Source organism: Phyllostomus hastatus, unplaced genomic scaffold (genome assembly GCF_019186645.2).
Source record: "Phyllostomus hastatus isolate PE091 unplaced genomic scaffold, TTU_PhHast_1.1 phas_scaffold_345, whole genome shotgun sequence".
Lineage (NCBI taxonomy): Eukaryota > Metazoa > Chordata > Mammalia > Chiroptera > Phyllostomidae > Phyllostomus > Phyllostomus hastatus.
Genome location: NW_025334024.1, coordinates 29,057,728 through 29,078,771, shown reverse-complemented (window position 1 = coordinate 29,078,771; position 21,044 = coordinate 29,057,728). Strand labels below are relative to the sequence as shown.

The following is a 21,044-nucleotide window of genomic DNA, read 5'->3' as shown; positions in this document are numbered from 1 at the left end:
CCATTGTGCTTGCTTCATTAAGTAGTTATTGGCATTCAGTAATTGCTCAATAAACGTGGTGATGAGGGCTGTCACTGGAGGCTAGGCAGCATGGGAAGGAGATGAGCCTCCCGTCCTTGGAGGCATTCAAGCAGAGCCTGGGAGAACACCCGTCGGGGACCCTGGTCACCAGAAGGGGCTGGAAGAGTCTGGGCTTCCAGGGTCTCCCCCCATCCCGAGAGCTGCTCAGCGCCCGGGGACGGCCAGCCCTGGCCCTGCTGGTCAGCCAAAGTCAGAAGTCAGCTGTGCCTGGGTTTCTGGAGCTCAGGAGGGTTATCAGCATCACAAAATGCAGCCCCTCAGGCGGCTACACCAGAGGTTTGATCGTGCTGGGGGCTGGGGGTGCGGGGGGAAAGGGCAGAAGGAAGGAAAAAAACTTTTTTGCCAATACTGCGCCTTGAGTGCCCAGCAGAATGGACTCCAATCCTCCCTCAAAGCCCCCCTGGGCAGGGCACTTCCTGCAGACAATTGCAACTCTGGCCGCAGGGTCCGAGTCCCTTTGTGTTCACTAATTTCTCACTCGGGGTTTTGAGCTACTTATTTCTAGAACAAAACGCTCGCTCACTGCAGCAGCCGTCCAGTGCGGCCACCTTCCCGGGGACAATCTTCCCAGGGGCACCCTCCTGGGGGAGGCCCCCGTTCTCCCCCCTCCACCCCTGCTCCGTGGGAGGGGGAGGGGGGCATGAAAAGCCCCCTAAAAGAGGTGGGTGGAAGTGGTGTGGCCGAGCCCTGCCCCCACCAAGCGCTGGGTCTCATCCCCAGCCCCTGGAGCCAGAACGCAAGAGAAGGCTCCACAGGGGCCTTGGAGACCCAAGGTTTCAGGGCTGGCCAGGGACACCAGGGACGGGGGGGGCCAGTGGCAGGGGCTCCCCGACTGCTCCCTCCCGGGCAGGATCACCTGCCTTCCCCTTTCTATCATCTCCTTCCAGTGCGCAGGGACGACGCTTCCTGCCTCCTCCCGGCCACCTTCCCGGGGAAGAGCTCAGATCCCAGCGACGGTCCCTCTCTGCTCGCTGAGGACACCTATCGAGGGTGGAACCCGGCTCTTCCTAATCATCCTTCCCAGACGTGGCTAATGATGAGCCTCTCTCGCTAATGGAAAAACACACGCAGGCACACATTGGGGCTGCTGTAATTAAGCCTGTGACGCGTGGAGTTGGAGGGAAATCAGATTTATTTACATGCTGTTCCGTCGCTGGTGAGGCAGAAGCGTGGGGAAGGCTTCTAAGGAACCCTGGTTGCGAGGGGCGCTCCTCCTCCCCTCTACACACACTTTGCAAATTGCAGTTGGTTAAAATAATAATAATAACAAGAAGAAGAAGAAGAAGAAAAAGAAGCTGCTGCCACCGCCATTCTTAGGGTTGAGTTTTCGCCTGTAACTCAGATTAATCCTTGAGTTGCGAGGCCGGAGAAATAAAGCCTCTGAAAGACATCGGTTCTGAGCAGCAGGGAGTGCGACGCCTGGCGTGGCCGGGCACCTGCCACCCGCCAGGCCAAGGCACTCAGCAGATCACAGGTGCATGCAGCCAAGGACAGCCTGCCTGGGACAAGATTAGGAGGTGGCCCCAAAGGAACTGGTGAGTGGCCACCGGAGGCAGAAATGATGGCGGAGGGGCAGGGCTAGACAAAGCCAGCGGTCAGGTCAGAGGTGAAAGAAAAAATAGGGAGGGAGGGGGAGGGCGGGCAAGCAAACTCGGCTCGTAAGCGAGACCACGGCAGAGCCCACAAGGGTGACTGCAAGGCCTCAATGTCCACGCTTTCCAGAACAGACGTGCTGTCCACTGCGGACCACCTCTTCCACTGTCTCTGTCTGCAGCTGTGTGCGGGGAAGACCCCGGCCCAGGATGTCCAGGGCCAGGCACCACACATCCCGAAGTCTGTGGGTCCCCCGCTCCCGTGGCTGCGCTGTGGCGGGAAGGAGGCCGGTCCAGCTCTCAGCCAGAGCCAGGAGGGCTGGCCGGGGCCCTTGGTGCCACCCAGGGATCCTGCCCACACCCTGTGCTTCAGAGAGCCAGGCAAGCCTCAGCCGCTGGCGTCCTTTATCCAGTCTGGACCAGGAGAAACCACCCTCTCTGGGAGATTTCTCGGTCCGCCAGCCGACAGAGCTTCGTATGAGGGTGTCGCCAATGGTGCAGCCGCCATGGAAACCAGTGTGGTGCTTCCTCAGCACAGCAAGCAACGCAGTGTCCATCGGCGGGTGACGGCTTGACCCGATGCGGTCCATCGGTACGACGGAGTGCCGTCCAGCCCCCAGACGGAGGGAGGTGCTGACACGCAGCAACAGGGAGGAGCCCCGACAGTGTCCCGCCCAGTGAAACAAACCAGACACCCATCTACCAGCACTGTGCGGCTCCACTTACACGAGGTCCCAAGAGCAGTCGAGTCCAGAGGCAGAAATTAGAATGGTGGCCGACAGGGGCCAGGGGCGGGGGGCAGGGGTGGGGGCCAAGCAGCAAATGGTTATCAGGACAGAGTGCCAGCGTGAGAAGGTAGGGAAGTTCTGGAGGTGACAGTGGCGATGGGCACACAACAGGGTGGATGTGCTCGGTGTCACTGAATTGTGCACTTGAAAATGGTCAACGGCCCGGCTGGTGTGGCTCAGTGGGGTGAGCGTCAGCTTGTGAGCCAAAAGGTCACAGGTTTGATTCCCAGTCAGTGCACATGCCTGGGCTGCAGGCCAGGTCCCCAGTTGGGGGTGTGCAAGAAGCAACCGATCGATGTTTCTCTCTCACACTGATGTTTCTCTCCCTTTCTTTCTCCCTCCCTTCCCCTCTCTCTAAAAATAAATTTTAACCTGGCTGGTGTGGTTCAGTGGATTGAGCACCAGACAGCGAACCAAAGGGTTGCCAGTTGGATTCCCAGTCAGGGCACATGCCTGGGTTGTGGGACAGGTCCCCAGTAGGGGGCACATTGAGAAACAACCACACATTGATGTTTCTCTCCCTCTCTTTCTCCCTTCCTTCCTCTCTCTCTAAAACTAAATAAAATCTTTCAAAACTAAATAAAAATAAAATTTAAACATCCTTTAAAAAAAGAAAATGGTCAAGATGTAAATTTTGTTATTACTCAATATATGTATTTTACCACAATTTTAAAAGTTTTAGTGGAAAAAATTGTAAAATGCTGAAAAAAAATGGTATAGCAGGCATAGGCAAAAAAAACTCAAGCAGACGCCATGATATTAATATGACAAAAATGCAATCTGGGGCAAATGCCATGAAATAAGACAATGAGAGTCGTTTTATATTTTAAAAGCGTCAGCGAGGGTCTGCAGCCCGGGAAGGCCGTACATCCCCAATCAGAGGGAGAGAACGGCACAGGCTCCCCCGGCTTCTCTCGCGGGCCCCCTGGTCCCGGCCAGAGAGAGGCTTGCGCAGGCGGGAAGACACCTGCACGTCGGTCCTACCAAGTGCGTCCTCGTCCTGAATCAGCGCCCCTTTCACCCCCCCTTTCCTCAAGTCTCGGGGCCTCCAGAGCAAGCCCCAGGCTCGGAATGACTCCCCTTCCTCTGAGCGTCGAGATTTTGCGCCGTGAAGGGCCCAGAAACCCAAAGCGCTGCAGGCCGGGGCCGACCCGGTGGGTGGCTGCTGTTCTCCAAGCGAGAACCCGAGGACCCGAAGACCCGCGCACAAGTGGCAGGGATTCCTCCGCTTCGGGGCCAAACAACAACAGCTCCCAGCGCCCCACACGGAGCCCCGCCCTGCGGAGCCCCGCCCCCCGGAGCTCTGCCCCGGAGCCCCGCCCCCTCGAAGCCCCGGCTCTAGATCCGTGATCTCCCTTCCCACTTCACACTCCAGCAAGGACCCCTGGCTCAGTGTTACAGATGGGGAAACTGAGGCCCAGAGAAGTCCAGTGACTAAGCTAAGGTCCCGAGCAGGGCGCAGACGTGGGACTCGAATCTATGACCCGGCAGGCTCCAGGGCCCAGTGCTTAACTGTCGGGCTACGGTGCCCTTCACGGCGGAGAGTGCAGGGGGGGCCCGGGAAAGCGGGACCCGGAGGGGCGGAGGCGGGCTCAGGCCCGCCAACCCCGCACTTCGCAAGTCTCTCTGACCCCCTCGGAGAGGTGTGAGCGCCCAGTCCCTCGTGCAGAGTCTGTCTGATCCGACAGACGGGGACGCAGGTAGCGGAGGTTTTGTCTCATCCGCCACTGACAACAAAGGAAGCCGCAGGAACGCTCAGGAAGGGGTGGAAGCGGCCACAAGTCGCACCGCAAGTTCCCATCGAGTGAGACCTCACCCCTCGGCCCCGGGAGCAGCCAGGCCCCCGAAGGCCCCTCGGAACGGGCCCGCGGCCCCGAGGTTCCAGCCGCGCCAGGACACAGCCGGCCTGCCCTGAAGTCCGCGCAGCCTTCCCGCCCAGCCGCCCACGCGCCCGCCGGCCCGCCGCTCTGCCCCCGCTCCTTCCTGCTAATTAATTGGGATGGAGATGTCTGTGAAAGGAGACTTACGTCGGTCCTCCCCGCCGCCTTGCGAACCAATTTCCTTACAACAGAACCCATGTTGCCAAAATGAGAAATCCCCTCCTTCTCAGGCCTGTGCCCTTGAAGGCATCTTATTAGAAAAGACCATTTCTTAATTAACATTTTTGATCTTTAATCCATTACACGTCCCTTTAATCCTGCTCGGGGTGCGGCTGGCCCACTTCCGCGGGCGGGCTCTGGCTGCGCGGGGCGGGCGGTTGCAGCGTTCGGGGCGCGAGCACAGCTGGGCTCCGCCGCCGACGGTGTGCGGCTCCCAGACACCGCCCTGGTCCGGGCGGGGGGGGCGGGGGGGGTTCGGGGGGCGGGCACCTCCCAAGTGGAAGCCAGGAAGCGGGGCTCGGTGCAGACACCCCCGGATGGGCCGGTCTGCAGACGAGAGTTCCTTTCATTAACCCCTGAACCCCGTCTCTCCTCGCCCCAGAATGTTTCCAGCAACGGCTGCTTTAGCAGCTCCGGCTCCCGCCAGGCAGGAGAGACGGGAGAGGCGCTAGGCTGCTCTTCCCTCCATTTGCACAAACCTCCAGCAACGTGACCCACTCTAGAAGAAGCGCTGGGCCCAGCCAGGTCGTAGCACCCCACTCTGGAAAGCTTTGGGCCTGCCCCCCCACCCCCTCCTCCCTGAAAGACCTTCTCACCTGGGTTTCGGGGCTGCTGCCTGTCCCGAGTTTCCCCCACCTCCCTGAGCCCCCAGTGTCCTCACCCCCCTTCAATGCTGAGGTCTCCCTGGGCGCAACCTCCTTTGTTCTGTCTGGGCGCACCGGCTTGCGGGGTGCACCCGTCCAGCTCCCAGTGCCAACCACACACTCGTGACACCCAAATACGCCCCAGTCCCACCCTCCCCCAAGTCCGAGGACCATCCTTCAAGGGCCCACTCGGCGTCGGAGAGGCATCTCAAACTCAGGGCCAAGGCCTAGCTCTGGAGCCTCACTGTCACCCCCGCCACGCCCCGCCCCGGCTGGGCTGCCCCAGGACTCCATCCCACAAGGGGCACCCCCGCCCCCGGGGCCTCAGAGCCCTCGGTTCCTCTTCTCGGTCCCAACACCCAATCTGAGACCAGTCCTGTGGGGCCCACCTCCAAAACCAAACTTCTTTTTAAAGATTTTATTTTACTTATTTTTAGAGAGGGAAGAGAGGGAGAAAGAGAGAGAAACATCAATGTGCGGTTGGTTGCTGGGGGCCGTGGCCTGCAACCCAGGCATGTGCCCTGACTGGGAATCGAACCTGCGATGCTTTGGTTCGCAGCCCGAGCTCAATCCACTGAGCTACACCAGCCAGGGCTTCAAAAACAAACTTTTGACCTGACCTCTTCCCACCTCCTGACTTTGGCCCCATCCTCCCTCATCTCCCCAGGGTGGAGCCCAGAACAGCCTCACTGCTGCCCCACACAGCTCAGGGGGGTCCCCTTCCCCAACCTCCCAGGTTCCCCTCACCCAGGACCACACCCACAGTGCCCACTGTGACTCGAGGCCCCGCGAGGGCCGCCGCTGCCTGCCTGCCTGCCTCCCTCCCTCCCTCCGCTCCTGCCCCTCTGCCCTGGGTCAGCGGTGATGCCCTGTCTTCTTTTTCTATTTTTAATGATCTTTTTGTTTTATTGTTTTATTTTTTTTATTTATGTTTAGACAGAGGGGAAAGAAGAAAGAGAAAGAAACATCGATGTGAGAGAAACATCGATAAGTTGTCCCTTGCACACATAACCGAACTCACAACCCAGGCCTATGCCCTGACCGGGAATCAAACCGGCAACCTCTCGCTTCTCAGGGATGGTGCTGAACCCACTGAGCCACACCAGCCAGTGCGACAGCCCACCTTCTGGTCTCCGGTAACACTGCTTACCCCACCCCCGCCGCCTGGCTCGATCTCTCCCCACCGCCCCCATCCGGACGACCCTCCCCACCCCAACCACCCCATCCCTCTCTGACTGGCCACCTGCTGGTCACGTCCCAGGGGAAACTCATAGAGGTTTATTTGATTACTTCACTGGGCATCATCCCCCGCACTGGCCTGCATGCGGGGACTGTGGTGGCCCAGTTCGCCATGTCGAATGGTGGCCGCACTCAGTGGGTGCTCGGTGACATCTGTGACTGATGGAGGGAAGCCCCTTGGGATCTTGCCAGCGGTGGCTCAGGCTCACAGCCGTCACTGGCCACCAGGGAGAGGCCCCACAACAGCAGCACTGAGGGGCATCCAGCAGCAACTGAGAAAGGTGGTTAGACATCCAGTAGGACTTCCTGAGACACTGTCCACCACTGAATAAAGCGCAGCCTCAACCTGGATTGCTAGGGAGGGAGGGACGGGTTCACAGCGGCAGGGGAGATGGAGCCACTGAGCAGCTGAGGAAGGGACAGCCAGCACGTGGTGCCCCACAGACCCCCTACCCTGAGGCCAGGACGGGGGCTCGTGGAGAGAGCAGGCACTGGGGGGGGGCACGTGTGAAGGCTTCACAGAGGGCAGGCGTGGGCTGAGCTTGAAGGACGCAGCTCTGGGCCGGTGACGGCGGAGGACATGGGGCACTCCAGGGTGGGGACACAGACCAAGCTCAGGTATGGGGTCCGAATGAGGACAGAGGACAAAGGTGAGACTCCCATGAGAGGCCGTTGCTGGGACACGTGAGCCCCCCACCTCAGTCTCAACGCTCCCAGCAAAGTGCTCCAGGGAGGCCCTCCACGGGGACCACGCCATCTCGGCACCTCGCCCTCCCCAGGCCGCAGTGGCCCCTGGATCTGGTCAGCCGCAGAGCTGGGCCTGGAGCATGGGGCCCCGACGCGCAGGCCAGGACTCCTGCGGCTCAACGGTCCCCAGGTTCCCCTTTGCCTGCCTTCCAGCTACCGGCTCAGACCTTGACCTGAGTCCCTGAGGACATGGTGCTGCAGAGACAGGTGGAGGACCCTGCCCCCAGCAGCGGTGGCCCAGGCCTCAGGCTCCACTTCCCCTCACCAGGTTAGGGTACAGGGGTGCCAGCCAGCTGCGGGGCCAGGGGACCGGGTCGCAGGAGCAGAGTGACCGTTCTCCCCCTGATCCCGGACAATCCCTGAGCTGGGGTCTCCCAGCCGGTAGGTCCCCAGGAACTGGGCTGGGGTGGCACCAGGGGGACCAGGTAGAACGCCTGTGCTGGGGACAGTGTGGCACCCACCCCACCCCACACCTGCACACTGGCCATGCCCCACCCTTCACAGTCCCGGGGTCCCTCCCCCGACCTGCGGGTTAGACACAGGCCCGTCCCTGGTACGCCGGGGCTGCGGGGTGGGGGCCGTGGCTGGGCACACGCACACTGTGCGTGTAAGGGCCTGGGCTACTATTGCCAGCGAGAGGAATGAAGACGCGTATCTTAAAACCCCAGAGTCACAGAGTCACAGCCACCTGCCCCGTGAGGAGCCACAGAGGCCACCACCTGAGGGATCCCGGGGCCACCAGCCTCTCGGGCTCACTCAGGCAGCCCCCAGGGCAATCACGTCATTCAACGGTCCTTGCCCTCTCTGGGGACAAGTGTGAGGCTAGGCTGGGCGTCCTTCAGGGAGCGGCGAGGACCTGTAATTGTGCGCAGGCGCAGTCAGCAGGTAGGGGCGGTGATGCAGCTCCGCCCCGCGCCGGCCACGTGACCCCGGGCAGGACCCCGCCCCCCAGCCTCTTGGAGGCTCCAAGTCCACACACAGGCGGCAGGTGTGGAACACCGACTGTGGACACCGCGCTCCTCCAGACAGTCCAGGGGACGGGGCCTGTGCACACGCCTGCCCGAGGGAGGCGGGTTCAAACCCCGAGCGGCCACTTACCAACAGGCGGACCTAGCTCCGCGGGAACGTGCTGCAAAAGCACACAAGGGCAAGGCCGGGGTGTTGGGGCACAGGCCAGCAGCCCCCAGGGCCCTCCACAGCGGGGAGGGTGGCCCCGCCCAGGCTCTGGCTTTCACTAAGGGGTGGGTCCTAGGCAGCCCAGCCCCAGGCCCCTGGGAGTCCCCCCGCTCTGTGGCTTTGCAGGAGTCAGGGGCTCTGGCTGGAATCCCAGGCTGGCCGACTCTCTTTGCTTTGTCTCTCCCCATTTGGGGAAGGCATTTCCTCCTGCCCGGGGCCCGCGGGTCAGGTTTCCACCCAGATGGAAAGTCCCACCCAGGGGCCCCCAAAGGAGAGCTCACCATGGAAACTCCACAGGGTGCCCTGCCCGCCAGACACAGGGGCTGGGGCCACCGGCAGGCCCTCGGGTGGAGGGGGTGGCCGGGCCCACAGTCCTGCCAGCCGGGAGCAGGGAGGGGACTGGAGGGGCTCGGGGACATGTCCAGAGCAAAGGCGGGGTGCGTGTGTTGGGGGGTGTGTTTAGGCATGTATGTGCCCATGGGGAGACCCTGAATTAGAAACCTCCACCCTGGGTCCCCTTCATCTTCCTGAGCCTCAGTTTCCCTGACTCTGCCCCTCCCGGTAAAATGAGTAAGTGCAATAATCCTATAAAAAGTGAAGAGGGGGCGGGCACTACCGAATGAAAGCCCCCAGGCCCGACACGCCAGACTGCAGTCTGGGCCCCGAAGGGACCTGGTGGGCGAGGTGTCTCCTGCGCGGCTGAGCTCCAAAGCTAAAAGGACGTAAACCGCTCCCCAGGCCGTGTTCCAAGACTCCACAACCAGGGGAGAGGGGGCCTCAAAAAAGGGGGCTGCTTTCTGAGGGCAAAAACATCTGAAAAGCCCTGGCTGGGTTGCTCAGTGGGGGGAAGCACTGTCCCTCACACCGAAAGGCTGTGGGTTCAATCCCTGGTCAGAGCACGTGCCTAGGTAGCGGATTCGATCCCCAGTAGGGGTGCCTGTGGGAGGCAACCAATTGATGTCCCTGTCTCTGTGTCTCTCTGTCTCTCCTCCCCGCTGCTTCCTCCCTTCCACTCTCTCTCTACAATCAATGAAAATATCCTCAGGTGAGGTTTTTAAAAAACATCTTTTTTTAAGAGCCTCCCCAAGACTCACCGTGCCCACTGGCACGCCAAGGGCCCCTCCAGGTCCTACAGGACACAAATGCACTCAACTGGCATAACCAGGCACCCAGCACAGCAGCCCGTGCCCCGGGCCAGGACGCAGCGGGCTGACGCGGCCTCATCTCGGCCCACATCCCTCCAGGCCGTGCCGCGTGTCCCTCATGGCTGGGGCGTGCTCTGAAGCCTGAGCATGTTTCCAGGGTCAATTGAAGAAAGACGTTTCTGTGTCGTGTGCCAAATTGTTCCTGAGACACTGCCTGTTGTGTGTTCATTGATTAATGAGGGCGCACACAGTAAATTCCTCCGAGTTTAGTGCCAGGGACCAACAGTCATCTGTCCCAAGCACCTGAAACAGACAGGTGGCTACTTGGCCCTCCATCCTATTACACTTTTTGGCTGGACTGCCAGGAAGCTCACCTGCACAGTGACCCTCACCTTAGGTTTCTGGCATAATTAGTTCTTTTGTCGATTATGTTAGCTGCCCGGTGACATGTGGGCCACCTCATCTCATTTTGTGAATAGTCACCGGAGCTGGCATTTATGGGGCACTTACGGTGTGCCAGGCACTGTGCTGACGTCTACGCCCTCATCCCTGTAACAGTGTCACAGGGCTTCAGTACCCCACTTTGCAGACCAGAGAGCTGGGTCCTGGGAAGGTGAATGGAGTCTCATGTCCAACCTCACAGCTAAGAGCCCACGGAGTTGCTGTGCATTTACTGCTCATTGGGAGGCCCAGACGGCAGGCCGCCACCGCGTCCCTGTGGCCCAGCATGGCACCAAGAGGCGCCGGGTCATCAGGTGACACACGACGTGGTGGCGAATCGAGGACTAACTAGCACAAAGATCTGTGTACTTCAAAACCCATGTTCTGGCCCGTCTTTTCAGTCTTTAGGGCTTGCTAACCCTAACCCTGACCTTAACCTTCAGCATAACCCTAAGACTGCATCTAAGCTCACTCCTAGCACGATCCCAGATGAATCCATTAAGAACCAGTACACTGCTCCCTGCCTGACCTCGTCCTCAGCTCCGTGGGGTCGAGCACTCTGGCCACGAAGGCTGGGGGGGCAGAAACCGGCCCCCAGTGCAGATGGCAGGAGCACGTGGTGAGCAGGAGGGAGAGGTCGGCAGGGACGGGGTCGGGTTACCCCTCCCCGGGGGGAGGCCTGGGCAGACCTGCGCAGGACAGGCCTCGGCCGGGCAGGCAGGCGCAGAGCGCGGCAGAGCGGGCACGCTGCACTGGCCCAGCTGCCAGCGGCGGCGACTCTGACCTGGGAGGGCCGGCCCGGCGGGCGGGGAGGAGATGCCCAGCCTGCTTCCTGCCCATTTGCGGCTGGCCGGGAGCCCCGCAGCCAGCACAGGAAATAACAGGGGCCCCCAGAGGCCGCCCAGGCAGGCCCTGCTCTGAGGCCGCCCAGGGAGGGAAGGAGGCCATTGTCGGCCTTTGTTTCAGCTTCCCCAGCATCGCTCGGGCTCCGAGAGGCCCCTGGGGGCTACCAGAGCTCCCCCCCCAGCCACAGCTGTCCGGCCTCCCCCAGCCTGACACCGGGGACAGGCCCACCAGGCCACGACTCTTAAAGGGGCAGGTGCAGGGTGGAAATGAAGTCACGTCCAAGTCGGGGGTGGGGGCGCCTCTGGGCCAGAGCCGACCGGGCAGGCGGAACAGGCAGATGGGCGCGGGGTGTGCGTCTCGCCCGCCCGGCCAGCCCCGCGCCGGGCCCCGCAGCAGCAGGGGTGCAGATCTTTGGACGGGAAGCATGTCGGAGGCCCTGAGGGTGCAACAAAGAAACCAAAGAAAACAGAGAGCGAGGAGACGAGCCAGACATCTTGGGCAGCCGCCTGGGGGGAGCACTGTCCTCCTTCTGGAAGACAGACGTCCCAGAAGCAGGCTCTTTCCGCTCACGTGCGAGCCCGGGGCGCAGGGGGCCGGCGGGGGGGGGGGGGGGGGGGTGCGAGCGCATGTCCCTGTGTGTGCACATGTTCGCAGGTGTGTGCGTATGTGCGCAGTACGCGGGTGGGCACACTCACACCGCCCTCCCGCGGTCCCGGGGGATGGGTTCCAGGACCCGCGGGTGCTCAAGCCCTTGTCCAAGGTGGCTCAGCGCCTGCACAGAACCCGTGCGTGCAGAGAGGCTGCGGCAGGGCGTGCCTGCCCATCACTCCACTCTCGCGGGCTCTGCGCGGGGCGTGGTGTGCAGGGCGTGGCACGCGGTGCGGGGCAAAGTCAAGTTCTGCTGTTGGGAACTTTCCAGGATTTTTTTCCTGAACATTTTCAATGTGCAGTTGGTGGAATCCACACTGTGAAACCACAGAGACAGAGGGCCCACTGTATATGCATGTATGTGTGTCTGTCTGCACTTGTGTGTGTGTTACATGTGTGTTCACACATGTACACGTGTGAGATATGGGGGAACACACGGGTGGATGTCTGTGTCCGTGCACTGAGTGAGTGGGTGGTGGGGAGTGAGTATATGTGTGTGCGCGCGCTGATGTGCGTGTATTCCCGTATGGGTGCGTGTATGTGTAACTGTGTGTATGAATGTGTGTGTGTGCTTCTGCCTGTGAGCCAATCCCTGCGTGTGCTGTGCATGCATGTGCTTGCTCACACGACGACCTGTCAGTCTGCACGTCACCGCTGCAGAGCACACTCGGCCTGTGCCCGTCACCAGCCATCCACTCCCGCCCTGGCCCCGGTGGCCTCTCACGGACAGGGTGTCACCATGACGACCTCGTGAGGCTCTTAGCACATCCCGGTGTAGGCCGGTCCGCGAGGACTCGCCGAGCCCCCCCTGAGGCCCAGTCACGGGGCGCCGGCAATGGCGGAGGGGGTCCCGGACTCAGACGAAACCAACGCAGGTTTGAGTCCCTGCCCTGGCCCTCCGTGACGCACCGGCTCCAAGACCCTGCACTGCCTCTCAACCGCTCCGAGCGTCTCCGGCTCGTGGGCGAGATGGGATGAGGCTTCCTCCCCGCTGTGGTTACAGAGGGCTCAACGAGATACAGCCTGGCACCAGCTAATGCTCACTAAATGGTTCTTACTTTTTTATTGGTACTGCGGTTGCTTGGAATAACAGCGAGCTGCCAGGGCCACAAAAGAGAGCAAGGCAGACGCAGCCCCTGCCTCCGCCAGCTCGCAGGGCTCGCGGACCCTGCGGCCCCAAGAAGCAGAAGAGCTTAAGCAGAAATGTGGCCCATTCACTGGGTTCAGTGTCCACAGGATGTGCGAACCGCCACCAGGCACGGCAGCAGCTGTCGGTTAAAGCACTCAGCCACGACGGAGGAGAGAGAACGGTCGGTGTGGGCAAGCCAGTGGCGTCAGTCAGGCAGGTTCAGCCCGACCCACGACTCTGCGCGTGTGTGTGTGTGCTCACACGCATGCACACCCACACCTGCCTTACGCACAGGACTTTAAGAGGCTGGGATGACAACAGCCTAACTCGCCCCTACAGCTGCCGCAGCCTCCAGCAGGTCACTGGCTGGCGGAGCACTGACCGTGCCCAGCCCAGGCACTGGGACCCGCAGAGCGCCCGCCCAGGAAGCTGGGGCCAGCCAGGCCGCGTGATAGGGCTGACCTTGGCCATTTCCTCCCGGGCACGGGCCCATGTCTGCACAGTCCGTGTCAAGCCCCGCCCAGGGAAGGGGCCTGATCATGTGACAGCCTCAGGGCCTTTCAGAGCAGACCCTGCCCACCAACCTCCCCAGCCCTTTCCTCCCGGGAAAGGAGCCGCACCCCACCAGCAGGGCCACCCCACCAGCAGGGTCGGCTGCGCAAGGAAGGTCCCCTGAGGACTCAGTCCCACCCCCGCCCTGCAAGGGGGTGTGTCAACGTCTGAAGGCTGCCACTCAACACCAGGGAAGAGGGGGAGGGACCCCTTGCTGTGCCACCAACAGTAAGAATGAAAATGCAGAGCACCAGGCGCCCCCGTAGGAGGCGAGCGCTAACCCACGCGGATTCCCTCCTGCAGTCCTCACAGCGGCCCCCTGAAGCAGGGGGTTCTCCCTGTCTCAGAGAAGCAAGCACAGAGAGTTCAAGCAACTTACACAACGTCCCACAGCGAGCAAGTCTCTCGACCTCCAAACTAATTCTCGCTCTTCACAAAGTGAACAAAGACCTGGCCCCGAACTGCCAAGGGCAAAGACAAAGAGGCGCAGGTGAAGTTCTCCACCTTGGCAAACACGTGCCAGGCACCTGCCAGGTACGGAGCCAGGGCCGGGCTCCAGAAGTACAGGAAGTCACCCACGGTCACTGCAGCAAGGGACCTGGGTCCATGTGGAAGGAACGTCGTGCCCGGGCAGAGGGCAGTGAGGGCCAGAATCAGGGCAAGCCCTGAAGCTCAGGGACACAAAGGAAGGCACGCTGATCATGGCAGGACGATCATGTATCATGGCACACTTCCTGGAGGAGGTGGCATCTAGGCTGAGCTCCACAGGCAGAAGCTCCAGCCAGACGAAGGCCAAGGGTAGCGGGTAAGAGGGCTCAACCCACCCAACCCTTTCGGCCCTTGCTGCTCAGGGTGGGCTCGGCACGGACCCGCAGCACCGGCACCACTCTGGAGCCACAGCGAGAAATGCGGGATCTCAGGCCCCAGCCGGACGGCCACGTCTGTGTTCTCACCGTAGCGAGACCAGCTGAGCTGCATGAGTCTAAGTTGGAGCAGACCTGGTAGAAACCACACCGGGGTGACGCCAGCATCAGACCTCCCCAAGGTCACCAGGAACCATGTCACACCCCACCCACACCCACACCCACATGCACCAGACCGCGGCCTGGTGCCCAGCCAGCCTTCAAGTCACGGGAGAACTGCTGACTTCACCACCTCCAGTGGGGTCCTCCAGCCTCGGGGAGGGGCTGGCACTACGGGGACTCTGCCCTGTCCTTGGGGGGCACCCAAGCTTGGGGACCAGCTCTCCCTTTTTACTGACACCCCCGAAGAGCCCAACCACACCAGGAGGGGAGGGGGACCGGGGGCGACGGCCCCAGGTCAGCAGGGCTGGGGCCGGCCACCACCGAGCCGAGAGCGCAGGCAGGAGAGCGGAGCAGCTGCGGGGCGCCGGGCCGAGCGTCCGAGACAAAAGGCGGCGTCCCTGCCTCCACAGAAGCCCCAGGTCCACCCAGGGAGGCGGACCCAGCAAGCGGGTCCCACTCCACGGACGAGAAAGCGGCAGCCAGGGCAGAGGAGAGGGAAACGGAGTCAGAAGAGAGACACTGCCCACGCCGCCGTGCACGCGTGTGCACCGCAAGCCCGACACAGAGGAAGCGACATGAGCGCAGCCCAGCAGGCGTCCCTGGCTGGTCCCGAGCCAGAGGAAAGGGGGGGAAGGAAACACCGTGCTCCCCTCGGAGAACCGGTCCAAGTCAGCCCCAGGGGTCCCAGAGGCTGCACAGAGGGGCGCAGAGGCCCCAGGCCCCCCGGGGAAACGAGCCAGGGCCGCAGCACCTGGGCGTGCATGCACACACACACGCACACGCACACACACAAGTGCGTACCCCCGGGTGCACGGGGCACAGATGCCCTACCTCGTGGACTGCTCACCATGGAAACAGAGTGTCCCCTCTCGGCTGCAGCCGCCACCTGAAGGCTTCAAGGCCTCCCGTGCCTGGGGAAGCAGCTCGAACAAAGGCGCAGCCCCAGCCGGCCTGGCTGGGGGTCCGCCGTTCAGACTGGCCGGCGCATGCCTGCCACGCTCCCCCGGTGAGCTCGGGGCCACCGCGCCTTCCTACCCAGCCTGCCTGGCTCCACTTATCCCAATTCCCCATAGATGCCCCACCAGAGCTAATGAGAAACTCCCCAGCTGGCCCCATATAAAGACGCATTTCATAAGTCTTTAAAATGCTGGGAAATTCTACATCTATTTAGGACTTTTCTGCTCCTTTAAAATGTCCCCTGGTCCTCGTTGAGAAAAATGGCTGGGTTGGGGGCTCTGGCGCAAGAGGGACGGCACAGCACCGCCGGCCGGAGCCGAAGGACGCCGGGCAGCTCCTGGCGTGGGCCCCGGGGGCATGGGGTGGGCCAGGACGTCCCCACTGGTGAGCCAGGGGGAGACCACTCAGGAAAGGACTGAAGTGAGGGACCCAGGGGCCCGGTGGGCAGAAAGGCAACGGGGACCGTCCCTCCAACCTTGATTTCGGGGCTGAAAGAACAAAATGAAAAGGGGAGTCCCTAATAAAAACTCCGAAGGAGACAGGCCACCCACACCCAGACCCATCCCAGCATTGCTCCTAGGGGCCCAAAAGGAAACGCAGCAGCGGCCCAGGTGTCCGACAGGGCAGGGTGGATTCAGACAGGACACCAGCGCCCACCCACCCGGTATCAGTGACAGCCACGGGGCAGCCAGGCCGGTGAGTCTGGCGGGGCCGGGTCCCCCATCACTGTCAGGGCGCAGACGGGGTAGGCCAGGCTGTTCCTGGGGACGGCGGTGCAGAGCCCACGTGGGGAGGGGAGCCAGGGGCGAGCACGGAGCATGCTGGGTGTTCTGCTTCTTGAGCGGGGCTCCTCATCACGCACCCAGGGCCGGGGGCAGGGGGAGGCGCGGGGAGAAGCCTGCACCCTGGGCAGGCTGGGCCCCCACACCGAGGAGCTGCCCCTGCCTGCAGCCCCGCACTCCTCCTGCTAAAATGCCCTGCGCCCGCCCTGCTCGACTCGCATTCATTCGTCTGCTCTGATGAGCCAAAGACCCTCCATGGCTACCCGGGGTCCAGGACCTCCGGGAAGCTCCCCAAAGTCCCCACGATGCTGCAGCTTCCAGTCTCTGCGCAGCCGCCCACAGCCCAGGGCCGGGCGCTGCAGAGGTTAAACCCCAGGCTCTGGCTGCAGGAGGACTTGGGTTCGAGTCCCGCTCCCCAGCGTGCTGGCTGGGACCGTGGGTCGGCTACTGTGCCTCGCCAAGCCTCCCTCCCTCTCCTGCCAAACGAGGCTGGCGATTCCCAGCCGCAGCGCCAAGCGGGGCCCAGGAGGCTTTGCTCCCCCATAATTTTCCTTGGCACCTGCCCCCATTCTCAGATGCGGCCAAGTGACATTTTCTCAACTTAATGAAAAGCGTTACACGAAAGCACCGTCAGCCAGGCCCTTGGCCCTGTCCCCCACCAGATGGCCGCCCCGGAACCAGCCCAGGGGAGACACTGGAGGTGCTGCTGGCAGCGGCACCCCCCTGGTGGGGCGGGCGTGCTGGCCCGGCCTGGCACGCACGGAGAAAGTGTTCGTAAATGTGACCCCTCCTCCCCCGCCGCCAGGGCTGCCCCCGCCAGCCGACTGGGCCCCGCCACCCAGGACTCAGGCCATCTCGCGAGCTCCACGCTCAGGGGACGCAGGCTGCCTTGCACAGCCCAGGCCCAACAAAACGCGGAGGGCCAGCTTCTCACGGGCACGCGCCGTGAACACTGCTAGACTGGCAGTGACACGGAATGACAACCCGCTGCCCGGCTGCGCGCGATTCGGGGCCCGGCCACTCGGCCTTCCCTTCCCCGTCTCCCGGCAGAACACCCAAAGCCAACGGGCACCGCAGAGCCCCCGAAGGCAGCAGGGGCGCAGAGCAGCCCAGGGTCCTCTCCCCTCTCCCCCCGCACACGTGAGCACAGATCCCTCCACCCCTCGAGCTCCCAAGAGGCCTGAGGGCGGCCATTCCACTCGGACTGGAGCCCCCAACCCCCCGGCACCGCCCTGCCTTCTGCACAGGACAGACACCTCCACACCTTAGGGAGGCCACCCAGGGCTCTCCACCCCCCACGACCCCTGCCACTCCCCTCCTTAGGCCCGCTGCCATCCTGTCCGTCCTCCCGCCCCCAGCACCCCTGGAAACGCAGCTGGGAGGCAGGGCCTCGTGTGGACACCGGCAGGCCGGGCGCTGTCCTGGCCTGGGGCTGGGAGCACGGTAGTATTCCTCTCCAGCGTCGGCGGCCGGTCTGAGCCCACGCACCCACGGCGGCGGGGCGCCTGGAGGACACGAGGAGCCCGGCAGTCTGGCTCCAACCACGGCGGGTGCGTCTCCACGCACAGGAGGGGGCGGGACAACGCTGCACAGCCCCTTCTCCCGTCCTTCCCAGTATGGACCCCAAGACACGGCCTGACGTCGGGTCTCCTCCAGAGAACTGGAGCACCTCCATTCTGGCTTCAGACGAGACCCACCCCCCGTGGAGGCCGCCCCTGCAGACACAACAGTGCCCCAGCCTGAGTCAGCCAGGACCCCGCTGGGACCCTCCAGCTCTCCCAGCAGCGTCTGGGTCCCGCGGGAAAGAGCACTGGCCTGGGAGTCCGGGGACCCAGTGCAAGTGCCGGCTCTCCGCTGCCCATCTGCTCCAGCCAGTCCTCACCAGCGTCCCCCAGACTCCGGCCACTGCGGACCCCCCTCACGGTGTCTGCCGCCTCCCGGCGCTATGGGCTGTTTCTCAAAACTTCCCCGACTCGAGCATCATCTTAAGGCACAAATAACCACAACACCCCAGATGCGACCTGTAACCCATTCAGGAGTTACATGTCTGCGCAGCTGCCCATCCGGCGAAGCTCCCTCCCTGCCTCAGTTTCCACAGCTGAACGAAGAGAAGTTTGGACTAAATGACTCCTGGTAGGTTTCCTCCAGCCCAAAATTCCACAAGACGGCCCCGGCCCGGCCCTGCACGCCCCCCCCCCACGGGGCCAGAGCTGACTGCTCAGGATCCCGGGGCAGGGGACAGGCACCTGCCAGGCAGCGAGCCAGCGCCCAGCTCCCAGGCGAGGCGCCGGCCAGGTGCTGGGCCAGCAGGAGAGCCGCCGGCCAGAAGTTTCCGAGGACCCCCCCCCAGACCAGTTCCAAAGTACAGAACTGCACCCTCAGAAAAACCCCCTTCACCCACCTCTTTTTACAGCCAGGGAAACGCGGGCACAGCCAGGGAGCTCGGGCAAAGGCAGGACTGAGCTGAAACCCACTCCCCTGACTGCCCCGTCACCCCGTCACCCCGTCACCCCGCAGTAGCCACGCACCCGCCAGTCTGAGCTCCTCCTCCCCCCTCCCCTGGAGGCGTGGGCTCAGGTCTGCCGGCCGGAGGTCAGAGCCGCCCCTCCAGGGACCGGGCAGCAGGGGTTCTGACTTCACAGGAGCTCATACGTCCCCCCGACAGTGGCTTTTGCGCAATTAGACTGGAGTGGGTGCGCCGTGACACCCACGCAGCAGGGACACCGTGGCCCTTCTGAACGCACCCACAAGGTGGGGGGGGACGTGGCCCTTGGAGAAGCAGGCCATACTAGTCTCCGAACGTAACAGGTTTTATTGACCATATGGAACTGATACCAACGCCCTGTTGCTCGGGCAGTCTGGGCCGGAGACAGGGCACTGCAGGAAGGACGTGGTTCCCATAACCACCTGGGTGGCTTGCGCATTCCTGAGCCCGGCCCCCAGGGCTCCCAGCGAGCCCCTCCCGCCCCCAGGCCCGGGGCCACTTACCTGAGGCCGTCACAGAGGAGTCCCAGGCCAGCGAGAAGTCCGAGGCCTCCCCTTCTTCGACTGCAAGAGAGAACAGAGATGGGCCTGTGAGTCCGGACGCTGCTTGAGCAGGTCCCCGGGTGGGGGGGTCCCCATCACAGCGCGACCAAGGGCAGGGGCCGGGCCTCCCCAGAGGCCTGCACTCGTTTCCCTCGGGAGACAGCAGAACACAGCACGCAACGCAAGTGCGGGCTGGGCCCACCCCTTGCCCCTGGCAGACATCACCAGTCGATCACCGCACGGTCTCGAACCAGGAGCAGCCCTGCACTCATTCGCCGTGATCCAGAGTCCGAGTCTCCACCGGAGGCGGGGCCCTTGGCCACGGGCGGGAAGATGGCACAGCCTCAGGCGTCTCCCTGACCATGCAGACGCCGTCTTCCCGCCGACAGCCCCAACCCGACCACCGCTCAGACGCGACGGCTTTCTCCCAGACCCCCAGAAACAAGCCAGGTCGCTGTGAGAGGTGGGCAGAGTGCGGGGTGCTACTCTGCACCCTGAGGCTAGACCCCCAGACCGGCCTCAGGACAGGCTGAGGGCACCTCTCCGGAGGTCAGCTGTCTGGTCACGAACCAGTGACATCGGAGAGCTGCTCACCACGCCACGCCGCCCCCACAGCTCATCCCAGAACACAGCCGGACAGTGGCGGCGTGTCCCCACAGCCCACACCCCAGCACGGAGGCCAGGCAGGTGGGGACGGAGGCCCCCGTGCACCAGGAGGACACGGGAGAAACTCTGTGACTGCATAAGAAGGCTCTTGTCCTGGAAGGAACCGGGGGCGGGGGACACAGAGTAATATTAACGCCGGGCTGCGGACTCCGCCAAATGGCACTTTGCGGAAGCCACAGACGCGCATGCTCGGAGCTGTCCAGGTCTGACGGCCCGCTCTGCGCCGCCCCCAGCAGGCGGGAGCCGCCAGGTGCCGGCCAGGGCCGCAGGCGACGCGGGGGCTACGCTGGGCGCGTCTGGGGCTTCCCTGCACCCAGAGAGGGGTAGGGGCGGACGCGAGTCTCCCAGCTGGACAGTCTGTACAGCCTTCGGGAGGCCGCCCGGGACCCTCCGATTCGAACGCCGCCCCTGCCACCACGGCCCAGCGGGTCCTCAGGGGACGTCACTTCGCGGTAACAACGGTGACGGCCCACAGGAACTTCATGCCCGTGTCAACTAGCTGACAGTAAAGCTGCTTGCCTTCCACGCGGCTTCACTTAAAAGCGCAGAACCTACGGCTGACGTTAAGCGAGGACTTAACTCTGGGGCGCCCAGGATGCTGTCCCAAACCCCGGACTGCAGGCAGAGCAGCCCCACCCACTGGCCCCACGGAGAGCAGGTGCACAGCGTGCGGGGACAGCCGAGCCCTGCGGAGCGAGCCGCTGCCTGTGGCAGATGCTGGGGTTCAAGTCCCGATTCTGCCTCTAACTCGAGGCAGGACCCTGGGCAAACGCTTTCACCTCTTGGTGTCCGTTTTCCCACCTCTGACGTGGAGGTGACCACCAACACCCGTGCCCTGGGACTGTGAGGAGGACTCGATGGGGTGGTGGCTGCCGCCTGCAGGGGCAGTGGTCCCAGCACTGGGCAGGGGGCGGGGCGGGGGGGCGCAGGGTTGGAACAGCCCTCGGAATTCACGGTCTGGCTCCGCCCACCCGCTGCGCCAAGTCATCCGCCACCATCTTACCGCCCGCACCGGAGCCTGGCGGAACGCGCTCTCTAACCCCCAGACGCAGCCAGAGGACGGGACCAGGAATGCCCAGGAAGACGCCTCCCCTTCTCCAAGCGCGCACCCCGGGAGCAGAAACTCGGAATCCAGACAGTGGAACGCAGAGAGGCGCTCGGGCCGGGGGCGGAGCTATCCCTCCCCCCCACCCCACCCCTCCCCCCCGCTAATGACAGCTGCGGTGGCGGGCAAGGCCTGGCATCAGGCAGGGCTGGTGTCCCCCGTCAGCCGACTCCGACCGCCAGCCTCCGAAACGCCAGCAGGTAGAGCCGACGGCAATCGGGAGCCAGTTCTGAGCCGCATTCCATGCCACACCGAACACGGGTTTCCTCCGAGCTTCACCCTTTACTTGCGCGTGCGTGCGCGTGCGTGCGGGTACGTGCGCGCGCTTCTGTTAGGGGGCAACTGACTATCCGTG

At 63.2% G+C, this 21,044-nt stretch overlaps 1 protein-coding gene across 3 annotated transcripts in view; it reads right to left on the bottom strand.

The window, feature by feature from the left end:
* The window catches only part of ZNF423 (zinc finger protein 423), a 250,712-nt gene that overhangs the window by 181,022 nt on the left and 48,646 nt on the right, over nt 1–21,044 (bottom strand). For 2 of the 3 annotated variants that reach the window (XM_045819207.1, XM_045819208.1), the window contains exon 2: nt 18,880–18,939. In XM_045819207.1, coding sequence (XP_045675163.1) covers nt 18,880–18,939 — 60 coding nt within the window. Of the gene's footprint in view, nt 1–13,506; nt 13,587–18,879; nt 18,940–21,044 lie in introns of those variants that run through there. The other variant, XM_045819210.1, reaches the window with a different exon arrangement.